The following is a 16227-nucleotide window of genomic DNA, read 5'->3' on the forward strand; positions in this document are numbered from 1 at the left end:
CATCCATGAGTCCAACACTTTATTCCTATGCAAGTCATGACTAATAAAAAGTCGTAAACCATTATTCTTACATATTTATTAATTTAGTAGCAAATATGTGTCACTCATTTATATATTTCTGTCTTTGTTCCTTATAAAAAGCACATGACATGAAACAAAGTCTTTATCTTTATTTGTGCAAATAATCCTACAAAGTTTCAACAACAATTATTTCTTTATTTATTTTTCTTTTTCTTCAACAGCTCATCTAAGTTTTCCTTTGTAAAATTTGCCAAGCTACTCACATTTGACTTTCTGCAAATTGTTTATGTGGAAGGAATTGATGTCACAGAAATAATTGTTCAGATTCTTTGTATTATTAAACTTTGCACTTCTACTTGTAATCTTATCTCAGCTCTGAATGTGGATATAGAAGACATGGATCAAATAAAATGAAAGAAACTGGACAAGGAATGGATGGGAAGTCTGGATTGCTTGAAACTACTTGTCATGAGAAACTAGCATTTCATGTATGAGAACTTCAATTTTCCTTTTTTGAGTTGCATGTTTGATCTTTCCGCATGACATGATGTGTAAGTTTTAGGTTTGTGAAGGTGACTTGACCAAGTAGAGAAATCCAGGAAGTCTTCTCTCAAGTGCACATCTATACATCACCCACAAGTCACCCCCCTGCATTCTTTGTTTAGTCAGTAGACCCACTGTTATATATAGTCACATAAGTGTAGATTCTGGTTGCCAGTTCATACTCTCTCACATTTCCTCAATCTATTTCCTCTCTCTCTCTCTCTCTCTACATGCTGGGATTGTTGGAATTTCCAACTCAGAAGGTATGCCTGATGCAAAAGAATATGTACCTTTGTTTCCTTTCCATGTTCTTGTGGGATCTCCTTTTGTTTTCTTGCTGGTCTGTGAAGGTTATGGAGGATCTGACATCAAAAATTGTATCTTTGTTTTTTGTTTGTCTATCTTTGTTTCTGAAGAAAATTGTTTAGAAGTATGGCTCAAAATATGATATTTGTTGCTGGATCCTCTTCACTTTGCTTTGGAGGAGAGTTTTCATTTTCCTTCTTTCACTTTTTTTTCCATACTGAAAATACTAGATTAACAGCTCAAAAGTCTGGAATTCAGAGGTAATGATGCTACAAAGTTTAGCTGGCAAGTTGCTTTGCCACAAAACAGAAGAACCAGAGCTCTTAGCAAAAGATGCTGCCCAATTTGCAGCAGTGTTAGCTTCTCTGAAGATATGGTTGAATTGTACCTCCAAGAAATTACCTTTGAGCTTCCTTCTTTCACTTGATTTGATGCTATTCTTCCATTTGTTTTCTTCTCTCAAGTTCAGGTTCATCTTAGCTGCAGATTCTTGTCTTCACATGGCATAAAATATTTCTCTAGAACACATGAAAAGCAAGATGATTTCATCCCCTCTCCCCCCCCTCTTTTTTTTTTGCTTTAAATTAAAATGTCAATCTGCCTTCCCTTTTGCAGTACATTGGCTGTTCTCATTCCTTTGCTTTCTTTCTGCCATGTGGTTGTTCCCAGTCCTGTTTGAGGTTTTTGTTATGGACCAGCTTTTCCATGCTGTCATGTAAAGATTTTGTTTGTTGTACACATTGTGGAAAGGAGACTAGGAAACCATGATCTCTCTCTCCTTTGTCCCTGCCTCAGCATCCCTCTCAAGCCCAAATACCACTCAATAGGTGCCTTCCTTCCCTCTCTCTCTCTCTCTCTCTCTCTTTGCCTTCGAGCTTTATACTCGGTAGCTCTCACAGTTTCCTTGCTTTCAAAGCTGTTGTCAGGATCCTTCTTACAGTATAGACTCTTCCTTTTGTTGTCATCTTTCAGTGCTTGGTTGGATTGACTCGATCGCCAGCTGAGGAGGATCGGATTGGAGGTGGAAATGGAGGGAGGAGACACCTTCTCAGTCCATGGAAATGGAAACCAAGTGGACAACAAGGCCTTCCATGCCTTCCAGAAGAGCTTCGTTCAGGTGCAGAGCATCTTGAATCAGAACAGGCTACTGATCAATGAGATCAACCAGAACCATGAGACAATGATCCCCGACAACCTTGGCCGCAACGTCGGCCTCATCAGGGAGCTCAACAACAACATCCGCCGTGTCGTCGACCTGTACGCCGACCTCTCCCTCTCCTTCACCGGGCCGATGGAGGCGTCGTCCGGGGGCGACTCCGGTGGGAAGCTCGGCCACAAGAGGGTTAGACATGTCAACGAGTCATAGTCGCTCATTGTTCCATGTTTAGTGTCCTCCTGTTGTCCAGTGTCGTGCTGTTCCTGCTCTTACGGGCCAAAGACCTTCGTCTTATCTCGTGTGGTGGTTGTCTTCCTTAGATGCTTTGATGTGGCAACAAGAAAGCAGCTTTGGTACCCATTTCCCCTCTCCTCTGTGATTACTTTGATTGAAGCATGAACAGCCATATGACATGCCTTGGAAAAAAAGTAGAACAGGTATCAAGAATAAAGCAGCTGAATGATGCTGCAGGAGACAGAGACCTCTATAAAGTGGCGCCACAGAAGAGGACAAGCAACATAAAGCCACCTCACAGCTTATCATATCTGCTTAGAAGTGGTTCCTTGTTTTCTCCCACACTGTGCAGAAACCAGATCAAGGAAACTGGCTTCCCTTGCTAGATTCCTCCACTCTCTTCTCCATGTTGATTGCATGGGCTGTCTTCTAATGGACTAACCATTGCTAATCTATTTCATCAGCATGCTCAGATGATGGCCCCAGGCATCAATATGTTAGAAAACTAAGGAGTGGGTGATATGTTTCATGATGCATAGAGAGAATTACGGCAAGTGCATGTGTTGGTAGGGGTATCAATCATCCAGAACATAAGGTTTCGATGGATTTCCATGTGGACTGAGTTGACCAAACAAAATGAAAGGGATTGAAAGAGTAGGTTTGAAGCTTTTCCAAAGGCACTGCTTGCTGAATATGACAGTCAATCAATCCTTGTTGAGATGCTCCTGTCATTTACTTTCTGCCCCCAATGCTGATGAGCTTGCAGATGTTGTTTGCTGGTTGGCTAGCTGGACAAATCTGGAGGATGGTTTAGCATCATTTCAATCAGTGATCAACTGCATTCCCTCTTTGTGTTTGTCCCAAATCTCTCTGGAAAATGCTCCTCAACCTAAATGTATCTTTCACATATATGTGCTGGATTAAATTCAGTTCTGTATACTTCTGAATTCTGATCTTTCAGGCCCTTCACTTCTTAATATGCTACACTCTCTCTTACATGGTTAGAAGTGAATGCTATGTAGTTGGATGAAAAGTCTATAAGAGAAAATCGTTGTCGATGTTTGAGTCAACCCGACGTAATCCAAACTTGAGAGCGCAAGACTATCCGACGTAATCCAAACTTGAGAGCGCAAGACTATCCGACGTAATCCAAACTTGAGAGTGCAAGACTATCCTAAGGTGGTGGCTGAGGTAGCTCCGATGTGACTCCGAAATATCTATTCTGATCTTTCAGAAGTGGATGTTCTGTTGTTGGATGAAGCAAAAGCTTGGAGTGGAACCTCAGAGTCATCAGATCTTCTTCATCAACTCCTTGTATGTTTGACTGGAATGAAATCAATGAAGCATAAGAAGAAGAACTTTTTTCATAGAAGAACTCCAAATATGGAAAAACTTTTCTATGAAAAAAATAAACCTTAAAAGTCAGAATTTGATTGTTCCATAAGATTGTCACATTAGATTATGATATTTCATATCTTCTCTTCTCGTCTATCTATAAATTTCATAAATTATGATATTTTGAATCTTTTCTTTCTCATTATGTTAAGTTCTAAATGGATGATATAATTGGATGAAGTAAAAGATTGGAGTGGAAGAAAAGGTTATCGAATCCTCTAATGTTAACTCCTTCTCGTATGATCAAGTGAAATTAAAGAAGTATACTTAGACAAATATTACGGTCGATAAATATTTTTAAATTTTTAAAATTAATATTAATAGAGAATTAGAAATTCAAGTATGAAAACGACTTCTTTACAACGAAAATAAATTTTAGAAATAAAAGTTTGATTATTTTATAAATATTATAAAAAGAGACTTATTATATTTTGACCTCACATAGGGAAGAATTTAATTTTTTTCATTAAACATAAATCTGACATTAAAGTTTTCTATTTCACAAACATTCCCATTTTTAATGTATTATTGTGCAACTAATAAGTGTTGGAATTGGTAAAATGAGATTTCATATGTAGTTTAATATAATAATGAAAAAATAAAAATAAAAAAAACCATTAGCAAATAGATGGTGTTATGATCATGATTTCATATTTGATTAACTAGAAGTGTGTACCAAAAGGCACCAAGTTCTTCTATGACAAAATCAATGGTGCATATAAGTAGGAAATTGAAATGAAGACTTTGGAACATGCCCAGAAATTATTTTCAGGATCAAGTCAAGAATGAGAAAAGAGAAGAAATAATCTTTATCAAGTATATTTTAGGCATTTCTTTCATGTTTGAACACTTATACTAGAAGGAGGTTGATTGATATAAGTAAATGTATGCATATTCTGGTCACAACATATGTGATTGCTTCTTTGTCAAGATAACATATTTGACCATCTAGATTTCAATATAGCATTTATATAGATAGCTAAGGACATGCATATATCCCTTCAAATATTTAAATCATTCATGTTGGTCACCAATAAAATTAAACTATTAACTCTCTCTTAAAATTTTATCGATTATTTGAATATTTATTTATTAAACTTAAATTTAAAGGATAAGTATGAAATAATGGCATATATGATTTTTTTTAGAAACTATTATGTTTTTTATACAAAGAATAAATAGTGAAGACGAAATTTGAATACAAAATCTTGTCAAAGTCTTTAAGAACGACTTCAATTATGACGAATAAGATTTTTGCAAGTTCTCACTTTAGTCAACTTTAAAGATATATATATATATATATATATATATAATATTTATATAATCAACATTTCTTTGGTCAACTTAATACATTTTTATGTCATTATTTCACAAGTTTATATATATATATATATATATATATATATATATATATATATATTAGCGTTTGATTCACCACGTCGAGCAATCAGTCAAAAGCGGAATTGCTTTTGCTGTATGCTTTGTGGAAGCAAAAGTGTTTCCTACGTGACCTAACTTTGTCATCTTATCTAAAGAAGCACACACGGCTTGTGTTTGTTTTCTGCTTTCGTCCGTTGGCTCTGGTAAAAGCAAAAGCACTTCCTATAGTTGGTCTCATTCAGTCCATCACGTCTTGTTCGCCAATCATTTTGTCTTTCCTCTCGAGCCAGTCTTACCCCACTCCGTTCCTTGTTGTTTTTGTTGTTGATGGTGGCGGTGAGGGCTTGATGGGGGGTGGGAGCTCGAGGGATTCAAGGTCTCGCTACAGATCCTACCAACAGCGGAGCCATTCGACGGAGCAGTCTTCCCCCTGGGGGCACAACTATTCTCAAGACTACGACCCCTCGCCCCCTCCTCCGCCACCTCCTTCTTGGAGTTATGCCTCCCCTCCGCAAGCGTACCCCCCGCCGCCGCCGCCGCAGCAGCAGCAGCAGCAGCCGCAGCACAGCGCTGTGTCGAGGCCGAGGACGCTGGATCGGCGGTACTCGAGGATAAGCGACAATTACAACTCGCTGGATCAGGTAATCGATCTGTCTTCTTGATTTCTCTGAAATCCATGGAAGGAGGGCACACTAGTTGCTAGATTCGCATGTATTTAGATCGTAAGAAAATAAGATTGAATTTGATTATGACATTTTGTATAAATATAATTATATCAGAACCCTTAGATCTTTGCTATGCGAAATAGTTTTGATGTTCCATCTGGTCAAACCCTAAGTGTGATTCAGCGGTTTCTCGATTTTAGTTGCTTTTACTTTCTTTTCCTCTTCTTTCTTCTCCAGCGACAAGTTGGAAGGAAACGAAATCATGTAGTGAGGTTGGGAGAGATCTGTCATGTTGTGGTGTTTTAGGTAGGGGCGTCTTGGTGACTGGATAATGGGGAGGAAGACTAGATGCAGAATCTTGGTCAACAGTGCGGTTGTAATTATGGTTTTGATACGAGAGAAATAAAAAACACAGATATTAGCAGTGGTTGGGATTCATGATCTTTGATGTGTGTGTGTCGGCAGGATTGGAAATTTTATATATCAATAGAAGTATTATAAAAGGCATGCCTAAGGAGCAACTGAGGCATGAGGCCTAGTGAACCTCAACTCAGATGGGTGCGCCTTTGGTCGCATAAAATTTTCTAACTGCTCAGATGCCTTGTGATGCTAAAGGTTACCTTTTTGGAGGAAAAAAGTGATGCCAATCAACGAAGAATCTTTTGCCTATTGAAAGACAGAAAGAGGCTAAAATGATTGGGTGTCACATATCAGTTCATTGACCCTCCCCCAGACCTCACATTGACAGGAGCCTCATGTACTGGGTACACTCTATTTTTATATCGGTTCATCCTCCTTGTCTGAGCCACAGAGCCAGATTATTAATTTTGGTTAGTTGGATATTAGTGAATGATAATTTCATCTCATTTCTACTTATTTCTTATCTCGCTAAATATTTTGATAAATACTTATATCATGTACTTTTGCTTCACCACATTAGAATTCCGATAAAATTGGGGCGCTGGAAATCTAGCAAAGATGGGAGAACAAGGTCCAGTTTGGTTTCTGGAAAAAGATTCAAACTTAACCAAACTGCATGAAAAACTTAATTGAAATAAGTTTGGTTTGGTTGTCTATTGTATTTTGTTTCCAAGATGTATTATGTTTCAAAGGTAACTATACTATAAATAATTTTACATGAAATATTAATTTTGGATGACTTGGTTATCTGGACGTTATTTGGTTTGCTCCGTACCAGTTTAGCTATGTCTGTTGCCAAAACACTTGTTTTTTGTTTTCCTTTCAGGACATTTGATGCCTCGCAGTTAACATTGGACCAACCCATTCAATCATGATCAAGTTTTGGCTAATCGTAATTGCTTTCCATGAAATCCTTGTGGATTCGCTAGGTATTGGGCCATTAAGCCATTTGTTGCCTTTGGGATGCATCTTGCCATTCTCAAGTCCTGATCGATCTCTGACTAACCTATGACTGTTTCGTGTTACTTCAAGAAAAATATGATCTCATTATCTGATTCGATCAAAGTCATATTGCAACTACAAATCCTACTATCAAGTCCTGATCGATCTTTGACTAACCTATGACTGTTATGTGTCACTTCAAGAAAAATATGATCTCATGATCTGATTCGGTCAAAGTCAAATTGCAACTACATATCCTACTCTCAATCCTGATCTTGATTTTGAATCTTTGGATCTTGTAAAATCATAAGGGCGAAATTTATTATATTATGTTTATACGTGTATTGAATATGATTAAACCACTTGTGTTCCAAATTTATCAGAATGAAACATGTTTTCTTTTGTGATTATCTTATCTGATCTGGTTGAGATTGTTCATATAGTTGCTGGCTGATTCAGGTCCCATCCGAATTGTGGCTTATTACTGACAAAGTGAGTGAATGGTTGGTGGATGTGGCTTGAAGGTAAGAACCATATTGGCACTGATGTTGCAGGTGGTGGCATAGTCATTTGGCTTGGCAGCAGGTTGAGATGAAAGAGAAATGACATAATTCTTAAAAATATCTCGTATCCAGGTTTAGCTTAGTGTCTGCTGCAGCATGTGATCTTACACCATCTTGGATATCAGCCTTTTCACTTAAAATTCTAGATAAAAGACTTGAGTTTGAATAGGTCAGGAATGTATTGATGGGAAATGTCTTCTCTAAGATGCACCAAATGATAATAGGGCATGCGATCTAATACCATCTTGGATAGCTGCATTTTCACCTAAAAATTCTACATCACAGCCTTGAGTTTGAATAGGTTCGGAATGTTTTGATGGGAAATGACTTGTCTAAGATGCACCAAATAATAGCGGTGTTGGTGTGTAAAGTTAAACAACAGTGACACCACAGTTAGTTGAGGCCTATTTTCCATTGAACATATCCAAATTAAATTTCTTGAGACATTCTGTATCAGAATAACTTTGCACCTGACCTAGAGTGTAATAGATATTTTATTGTTCTCGGTTTCAATATAGTTGATGTGCTGTTAGTGTATTTTGCAACACCATGCTTGCTGCTTGTGGTCTAGTTTAATCAATTTGTTTTTCGTATTAGCTATTAATGTTGTTGATTTACTTTTCTTTTTGTACTCTGCAACCCAGCAACACATAGGACTTCCAATAAGTTTTAGTTCATATAGGGAATCCTATCTGTGGAGAATCTTCTTGTTCTCCTGTGCAGTGATAATATTGTTCTCTTTTGGTGCTTAAAGTCCTTAATCTTGTCAGTGTGGAGAGGATTCTATTTATGTTATGGTGTTGATTTTGTTGAAAGCTTAGGGCTTTTTGATTCTTGTCTAAAGACGACATACAAGTGATACCTCTTAAAGTTGCAGCATCGTTACCAATATTAAAATGTTTTTTTTTGCTTCCCTCTAATTCATCTTTGCTACATTTTTTCCTTTGTTTTTGCAACAATTTTCTGTTTAACTTAGAACCTTTTCTGTGATAGCCTCAGACACATTCATAACCCATCTTTATTCTCATTCCCTATCATTTTAGTGGCCATCAATCATGATGGTGAAATCCTAAATCTCTCTGGATTTTGGAATCATTATTGCTTATATTGGGTACTGCTTTGATTTAACTACTACAGCAACTTTTAATGAGATTATCACTCGATTGATTTGATTCTTCATATAGATCCAATTTTGATGGTGTGGTCTATATGAGTCCAAAGTGGATCACTTAGGGGCATATTTGTAACATATTGGTGGAGATATAGCTTGGCATGCTAGTAGTATCTATATCACTTCTTGTGCTTTTTTGAGCTTGCAGATGTGTGTGTGTATATATATATATATGTGTGTGTGTGTGTGTGTATGTATATATGTATATGTGTATATATATATGTATGTATGTATGTATATATGTACATATACATATATGTAAGTATATACATATATATATATGTACATATATACATATAGTAGTTTCACCATGCTTCCTATTCTTTTTCCTTTCTAACTAAAATAGTTTGAAATTTTCTCATTCAGGTTACTGAGGCTCTTTCACAAGCTGGCCTTGAGTCTTCAAATCTTATTGTTGGTGTTGATTTCACGAAGAGCAATGAGTGGACTGGTGACTCTATTACATTGAATATATTTTAGTCAATTACTAAATGTAGTTATAATATCGAAATCAAATATACTGACACTAGACATCATCTGATAATTAGGTAAACATTCATTTAGAGGCCGCAGTTTGCATCATATTGGTGATTCACCAAATCCATATGAACAAGCAATGTCGATCATTGGACGAACCTTATCAGCATTTGATGAGGATAACTTGATCCCTTGCTTTGGTTTTGGAGATGGTAAATATCATCTGAAGTAAGGTACTTTTTAAGATTGTTATTTTTTATGTGAAGATGTTGAATTTTTCTTTATGATTTGGCAGCATCAACACATGACCAGGATATCTTTAGTTTCTATCCAGACGAGAGACCATGCAATGGCTTTTCAGAGGCCCTCGAGCGATACAAAGAACTTGTACCACATTTAAGATTAGCTGGTACTTCTGCTGTTGTCAACTATTTCTGGCATATGTAATTATTGTGACTTAAAAACTTCTTTTCCCTCTAGGTCCAACCTCGTTTGCACCTATCATTGAAATGGCTATGACCATTGTGGAAGAGAGTGGAGGGCAGTATCATGTCTTATTGATAATTGCTGATGGGCAGGTATGATATTTCATATTTATGTTTATGTAATTGTACTTGACAAGGATTTAAATCTTGATCAGAACTGGTTTTTGTCATCTATCAGACTATTTTAATACTGGTATATTGGGTGGTACATAAACATGTACCACCCAGTACCATCGAATAAAACAATAACAAATTGTTGTTATATAGGTATCAAGGTTTTGTTTTGATATTGGTACCGTTGGACCAATAGATACTGGTGTATATTGACCAGCATGGTCAGATTTGAGACCTTGGATTTTGATGCAATTTTGGTGCATCTTTGGGTCCAGATATAGATACCTAGAGACAACTTGGAGGAGGCAGTGACAGTGACTTTACTGTTGCGTAATGGATGAGGCATTAATCTTGATGATGTGAGAGTAATTTCAGCTAATATGTGCAACGGCTCATAAGGAGTTTTAGCAATATGAAATAATTAGTTTTCTTGCTTTTATGGAATTTGTATAGCATTTTTATCTGTTGAAATGGTAGAGAAATAGGAGCAATTAAAAAAGTAGGTAAGGACATCCAGAAGTCTTTCGCTAGGACTTTTGACTATCCCCCTTATTTGCCAACAGGTTAATTAAATTAGAGTACTGTAAACTTGTTCATTTAATATTATTAACAGACTCGTCTGTCTTTATTGCTTGCTAGCTTGGCTTCTGATTACAGATTTTATATATGTTAATGGTTGTACAATCGTGAGTTGGCATAATGGGAGTCCTGTTAAAGATGAGCTTGTTCAATTAATCAAATTTATCCTTAAATGATGGCAACACTGTAAAACAAGGCTATAGGTTGTGTGTGGAGGTCATTGGGTTGAGTCCCAAGGATAGGGTCATATTGAGAAACTTCTACAGAATAGTGATTGATGAAACAGTGATGACAATGTATTTAGTGGGACTTAAGGAGCCATCGAGGACAAGATTCAGCTTTCTTTGTGTTTAGCTCTGCAACTTTTAGTGTGTCCTGTCCTTGATTAACCCATCTGTTATTATCTCCTTCCTCACTTCCATCCAAGTCCTTTCTAGTTTTCCTCTTCTCTTTCGACAACTCTAATTTGATGAACGTACATTGGATTACTATGAGATCTTCTTTGATAGTTTGAGAAAAAGGAAAATATGATGCTCTATGCTGTTATATATATATATATATATATATATATATATATATATATATATATATATATATATAACATTATGGTATTTGCTTTCTTACAGTCAGTAATTTGGTCAACTGTGGTCCTTACTTGTGTCTGCTTATTGACATTGATGATTTTCTCGTAATAATAGTTGGCTTACACAGGTTACAAGGAGTGTGGATACTGAATATGGGCAATTGAGCTCTCAAGAACATAAGACCGTTGAGGCAATTGTGAAAGCTAGGTAAAAATAGTATTTCATTTCTTTCATCTGTTGTTCAAAGAATCCCATAACAGGTAGAGATCAGGTGATTCGATGGTTTTATATATTATCTGAATAATATAGCATAACAACTATGAATACCAAAATGCTTTTTATTGATGTCATGGTCATCTGTTCATTTGATTAGTATGGAGAAAGTTATTGATGACTTCTTGTTACTAATGTACCTGTCCTGATACTTCTTTGTTGTAGTGAATTTCCCTTGTCTATAGTATTAGTTGGAGTTGGAGATGGCCCTTGGGACATGATGAAAGAATTTGACGATAACATTCCTGCACGAGCCTTTGACAATTTCCAGGTAAATTTTGGATGCCAAATATGTATAAGTTTATACTAGAATGGGTCTTTTATCTACTGTAGCTTTTATCTCTATGAAACTGCATATTTTCTAGTTTGTAAATTTTACGGAGATAATGTCAAAGAACATGCCCCAAGCGAGAAAAGAGACTGCATTTGCCCTTGCAGCATTAATGGAGATACCTTCACAATATAAAGCAACACTTGAACTGGGAATTTTGGGGTACGTATCCAAAGCTTTTGATCTGATTTTGCTTTATCTATAGACCATCTAGTTCTGCTTTCTCTGTACATGCTTTGATATCTTTGTTATTGAACAGCCGTCGTTCTGCAAAGTCTCCAGAGAGGGTTCCTCTTCCTCCACCTGTTGGAGGCTATGGTAGAAGCTCTGTTGGTTCTAACAGTTTTAAATCAACCAGTTTCCAGCAGAGTGCACCATCATACTCTGGCTATGAGACTGCATCAGCATTGGCATCCGCATCTGCATCAAGTACAACTCCTTCAGCACCAAGTTCTTCATATGATAATCAGGTACACTCCCGAAGAGACGTGACATTTTGTTCCCTTCAATATCTTATAGTGCTGAAATCACATCTCATTATTCTATAGTATGATCCAGAATGGTGTTCTGCTTTCAGTGATTGTCATATGTTACTACTTTTTTCCTTTGCTCGAGCTTTTGCTGACAACAGTCATTTATTTCACTCTTGGCAGATTTGTCCGATTTGTCTTACAAACCCCAAGGATATGGCTTTTGGCTGTGGGCATCAGGTGAACTTTCTCACTGCCTATCATTTTTTGGTTGCTCTTTGGGAACATGGTTTATGTTGTAGGTGTTTAGTGACTCTATAAACTGGCTTCTTGTGCATTGTTTTATATGGCACCCAACATCTTTTGCTCTTTGAAGAAAGAGGTATACATTTTTCTGACCAATGAGTAGATTTTGTCTGTGTTACGTCTTTCATTTCCACCTTCTTAACCTAATATTGATAGTTACCAGCCGTAATCGGTCACAGTAGGCTTACACTATCTAGTCTTCTTTGCATCAGACGTGTTGCGAGTGTGGTCCCAGTCTTCAAACATGCCCCATCTGCCGTAGCGAGATTCATACCCGAATAAAACTCTTCTGAGGTGGCATCTGTTTACGAGAGCCATGTGCTGCTGCCAAAGCAAAAGATGAGTTAGATTTCATGAATGGAGCTGCTATCTTCCAATCCACTTGGGTACGTTGGAAAATTGTGAGTGCTGTAATCTATTTCTGGGTGCTATCGATCTGTACCTTTGTACATAGACCTTGCGAGGCCAATGCAGCATATATCTTGATATTTGCACGACCAATTTAGCTCTAGAGATTTTTCTTCTTTTTTTTTTCATTGTAAAACAAAGTCTAATTCTTTTCATGGTGTCTGTCATGCTCAAGGATTCATCAAGTAATTTGTTGTTTAAGTACTGCCGTCCGCATGTCAACGGAATTTAAGACACTTTTTGCTCATCAACCACTCCCAACTCATGCTTGTCCATTTATATGCCATATTCTTTCGGAAACTTGTAATTTATGTCTTTCGAAATCCGTGGTTGGGTTTTAGAAAATTAATTGATGTTTCCCTGTTGATCGAATGGCTTGTAGATGTTTGACTACCCTATTGTTAATTATATGATGCTTATAATAACTTTTAATAATTAACATAATCTAATTATTCAAAAAATAATATTATATATATATATATATATATATATATATATTTCACTTGAAAGTCTAACTGTTGGTTAAATAGATTTTCAACTCCATGGAGGGTAAGCTTTATGATTCGTGCACATGCACAGCCGGACTTGATCAACCTCGAGGACTCCTCTGGGTCTTGTGTGGAATCGGTTGAGCCCAACCAAGGAGTCGATGTCTCTTCGGACTCCACATCGCTGGCTCCCAACCCTATAAAAGGGAGGACGATGTGGTTTCTTCTTAGTCTGGATCATTTCCATCACTGGCCGTGAAACCAGTGAGCTATGATCCCCAGAGAATCGACGAGAGCGAGCAGGCAGGTTTCTCGAATGCGGAGGCTAGGTGATGCCCTACAGCCCGTACTTGGTCTCTTTTCTGGACTCTGTTCGAGTTCTTGAACTGGTTTCTGTTTCTCGTTCAGATTGCTTGAAACTAGCGAACGAGGAGGCCGAGAGAATCGATCAGAACGCAGCAGCATGCTTCCTGAATGCGGAGACGAGGTAATGCGCTTGATCCCGTACTTCACCTCTCTTATCGACTCCGTTCGAGGACAAAGAATCCGAGGGCGACGAGGGGAACGCGCAGCAGGGGCTCGCACTCGTCACCTTGATCCCGTTCTTGGCTGTTGAGTTACTCCGAGTACTTCTTCGTAACGGAGCCGCTGTGGCCCCTAAGATCAGATCAGATTGCGTCTCTCGACCGTCGGGTCGACTGGCTGAAGGTTCACGAACGGAGCTGCCGCGTTCCCCAAGCTCTTTCTCATCTCTTTCTGTTGGGGTGTCTTACGGTTTCTTCTTGACTTTCCATTAGGCTTCTTCATGTTTTTGGGATTTCGTTGAAGTCTCTTCTTGAATCGTCTACGGTTTTACGGTTTCTTTAGGTCTCTTTTGGGGTTTCTTTAGGTTTCGCTTCCTCTCCCCCCGCCTTCTGTATTCATCTCTTCCCTTTTATAATGCTCCTTTCGAACGAAGCTTTTTGTTCTTGGGATTTCTTTAGGTTCTCTCTCGAATCTTTGGTCTTTGTTAGGCTTCTTCTTGTTCTTGGGGCTTTTACCTCTATCTCGCTCTCCACTCCTCTCCTTATCCCTCCTGTCTCTACTGCTCCTCCATGGGAATTTGTCGGGGGCCCACCCTTTCTGTAGAGACATCACTCTATGATGTGAATATAGCATTAGCTGTAGTTTTTGCGTTATGGATCAAAGAGCGATTAAGGAGTTACTGTCGCTCCTTTGATTGGTAGTGCATAACATTCTATAGGAATTATGATGATATATAATTAGCTAAAAGAGTAAACGAAGGAATAAATCTGGAACAATGTAAGTTCATTTACTGAATAAACACATCATGCATTTTTCATGTATTTTTCTTAAGATAGAGGCTATTTAGTCCCACATCCTAAATCCTATTCTTGCATGGAGTATATATTAGAAGCCTTGCTTACGGCTTAGGCACGACCTTACTTGAACAGGATCTGTTCTATAGGCTCGTGCATCTGTCTTCAAGAGTTCAACGAAGACAGACAATCAAGTCTGGCGGATGACTCCATGGCCTTAGAATTAGAGCGTGATTAACGGGTGAAAACTTCTTTGAGTTCAAACCTCCAGAGGATCGTTCTCAGTTGGCTGTGGCCACCTGGGATGATTCTAAGGTTGTCTGACAGACTCTACATACATCATTTTTGTTTTTGTTTTCTTTATTAGAGCTTGATTAATGACTGAAACCTTTTGAGTTCAAAAATATCGAGGATTATTCTCAATTGGTTGTGCCCAACTAGGGCGATTTCAAGGATGTCTGACAAACTACACAACGCTCATGAAGTTTCATATGCTTTACACTACCCCATCGAAGTGACAATTATGAAGTAAAAAATTTAGTATTCTGGATAGTGTAAGAAAATAGTTGGTAATTTTTTGCTTTGTATTTCAATTAAATTAGCCTCTTGCGCATCTGTCTTATCCATATATATTTGATCTAGATTCATCTGGTCGTCAATAGCAGCTGCAACAACAAAATGACCAATGCTGAAGCTGCGAGACTTAGTTAATTAGGGTCATTATTGTTGTGGAAAGCCAGCGGTGAAGCATGGATGTAAGTAAAGTTGGCTCGCTAGAATGCCAATTTAGAGGCTATTTAGTCTTATATCCTAATTGCTTATCTCGCATGAAGCATATATTAGAGGCTTGGCATAGGCATACAGCATGATCTTATTTGAATAGGATTTGTTCTCTAGTCTCAGGATGACAGATGACCTTAGAATTAGAGTGTGATTAATGGGAACAAACTTTTGGCTGTGGCCACCTAGGGTGATTCTAAGGTTGTTTGACAGGCTATACACCATAATCTTTTTTTTGACAAAATTCTTTTTCTCTTTACTCTAAATCTTCTCTAATTAGTTGTGGTCCAAATTTATTGACACAAATTTCAATATATATTTAAAATCCATTGTGATCGTTAATTGACGTGAGGGGATGTAGCTCAGATGGTAGAGCGCTCGCTTAGCATGCGAGAGGTACGGGGATCGATACCCCGCATCTCCATTTTCATTTACTACTTTTGACACAACACTCATGATATATTTAATAAATATTATGATCATTAATTGACATCAGGGGATGTAGCTCAGATGGTAGAGCGCTCGCTTAGCATGCGAGAGGTACGGGGATCGATACCCCGCATCTCCATTTTCATTTATTACTTTTGACACAACACTCGTAATATATTTAGTAGATATTGTGATCACCAATTTGATATCAGGGTATGTAGTTCAGATGGTAGAACGCTCGCTTAGCATGCGAGAGGTACGGGGATCGATACCCCGCATCTCCATTTTTATTTTATTTGAGTATTACTTTTGAATTTTCTTAGCCCATTGCGGATCTGATCGGACCGGACCAACAATTTAGCAACTCTTAGACAATATACTCCATCCA

General features: G+C 37.7%; 2 protein-coding genes and 3 non-coding genes across 6 annotated transcripts; all 5 read left to right on the plus strand.

Annotated features, from left to right (window-relative positions):
• The first annotated feature begins 688 nt into the window (after positions 1–688).
• Positions 689–2386, plus strand: LOC103999364 (protein ELF4-LIKE 3). Of its 2 annotated transcripts, none has more exons than XM_009421110.3 (2): positions 689–827; positions 1843–2386. In XM_009421110.3, exon 2 carries the CDS (start codon positions 1898–1900, stop codon positions 2234–2236), a length of 339 nt encoding a protein of 112 aa, XP_009419385.1. In that variant the 5' UTR covers positions 689–827; positions 1843–1897; the 3' UTR covers positions 2237–2386. The 2 variants fall into 2 exon arrangements, with proteins under 2 accessions (XP_009419385.1, XP_009419386.1); XM_009421111.3 differs by lacking the exon at positions 689–827 and adding an exon at positions 897–1697.
• Positions 2387–5295: 2909 nt separating this feature from the next.
• LOC135593981 (E3 ubiquitin-protein ligase RGLG2-like) lies at positions 5296–13070 on the plus strand. Its single transcript, XM_065084375.1, has 11 exons — positions 5296–5676; positions 9163–9247; positions 9345–9485; positions 9569–9682; positions 9754–9851; positions 11163–11242; positions 11474–11579; positions 11674–11801; positions 11899–12109; positions 12293–12349; positions 12628–13070. Exons 1-11 carry the CDS (start codon positions 5383–5385, stop codon positions 12706–12708), a joined length of 1395 nt encoding a protein of 464 aa, XP_064940447.1. The 5' UTR covers positions 5296–5382; the 3' UTR covers positions 12709–13070.
• A 1677-nt stretch (positions 13071–14747) lies between these two features.
• Positions 14748–14960, plus strand: LOC135594564 (small nucleolar RNA U3). The gene has a single exon (XR_010480115.1). It is a non-coding gene; the product is annotated as a small nucleolar RNA U3 (small nucleolar RNA).
• Positions 14961–15761: 801 nt separating this feature from the next.
• On the plus strand, positions 15762–15834 carry TRNAA-AGC (transfer RNA alanine (anticodon AGC)). Its single transcript has one exon. It is a non-coding gene; the product is annotated as a tRNA-Ala (tRNA).
• Positions 15835–15905: 71 nt separating this feature from the next.
• Positions 15906–15978, plus strand: TRNAA-AGC (transfer RNA alanine (anticodon AGC)). The gene has a single exon. It is a non-coding gene; the product is annotated as a tRNA-Ala (tRNA).
• The last annotated feature ends 249 nt before the right edge of the window (positions 15979–16227 follow it).

The sequence above is a fragment of the Musa acuminata genome, chromosome BXJ1-9 (assembly GCF_036884655.1).
Source record: "Musa acuminata AAA Group cultivar baxijiao chromosome BXJ1-9, Cavendish_Baxijiao_AAA, whole genome shotgun sequence".
Lineage (NCBI taxonomy): Eukaryota > Viridiplantae > Streptophyta > Magnoliopsida > Zingiberales > Musaceae > Musa > Musa acuminata.

Excerpts from the sequence above, each read along its gene's own strand:
- LOC103999364 (XM_009421110.3), top strand. The coding sequence starts at position 1,898 with ATGGAGGGAGGAGACACCTTCTCAGTCCATGGAAATGGAAACCAAGTG.
- LOC135593981 (XM_065084375.1), top strand. The coding sequence starts at position 5,383 with ATGGGGGGTGGGAGCTCGAGGGATTCAAGGTCTCGCTACAGATCCTAC. Across the intron at positions 5,677-9,162 it reads ATTACAACTCGCTGGATCAG|GTTACTGAGGCTCTTTCACA; the intron begins GTAATCGATCTG and ends TTTCTCATTCAG. Across the intron at positions 9,248-9,344 it reads GAAGAGCAATGAGTGGACTG|GTAAACATTCATTTAGAGGC; the intron begins GTGACTCTATTA and ends TCTGATAATTAG.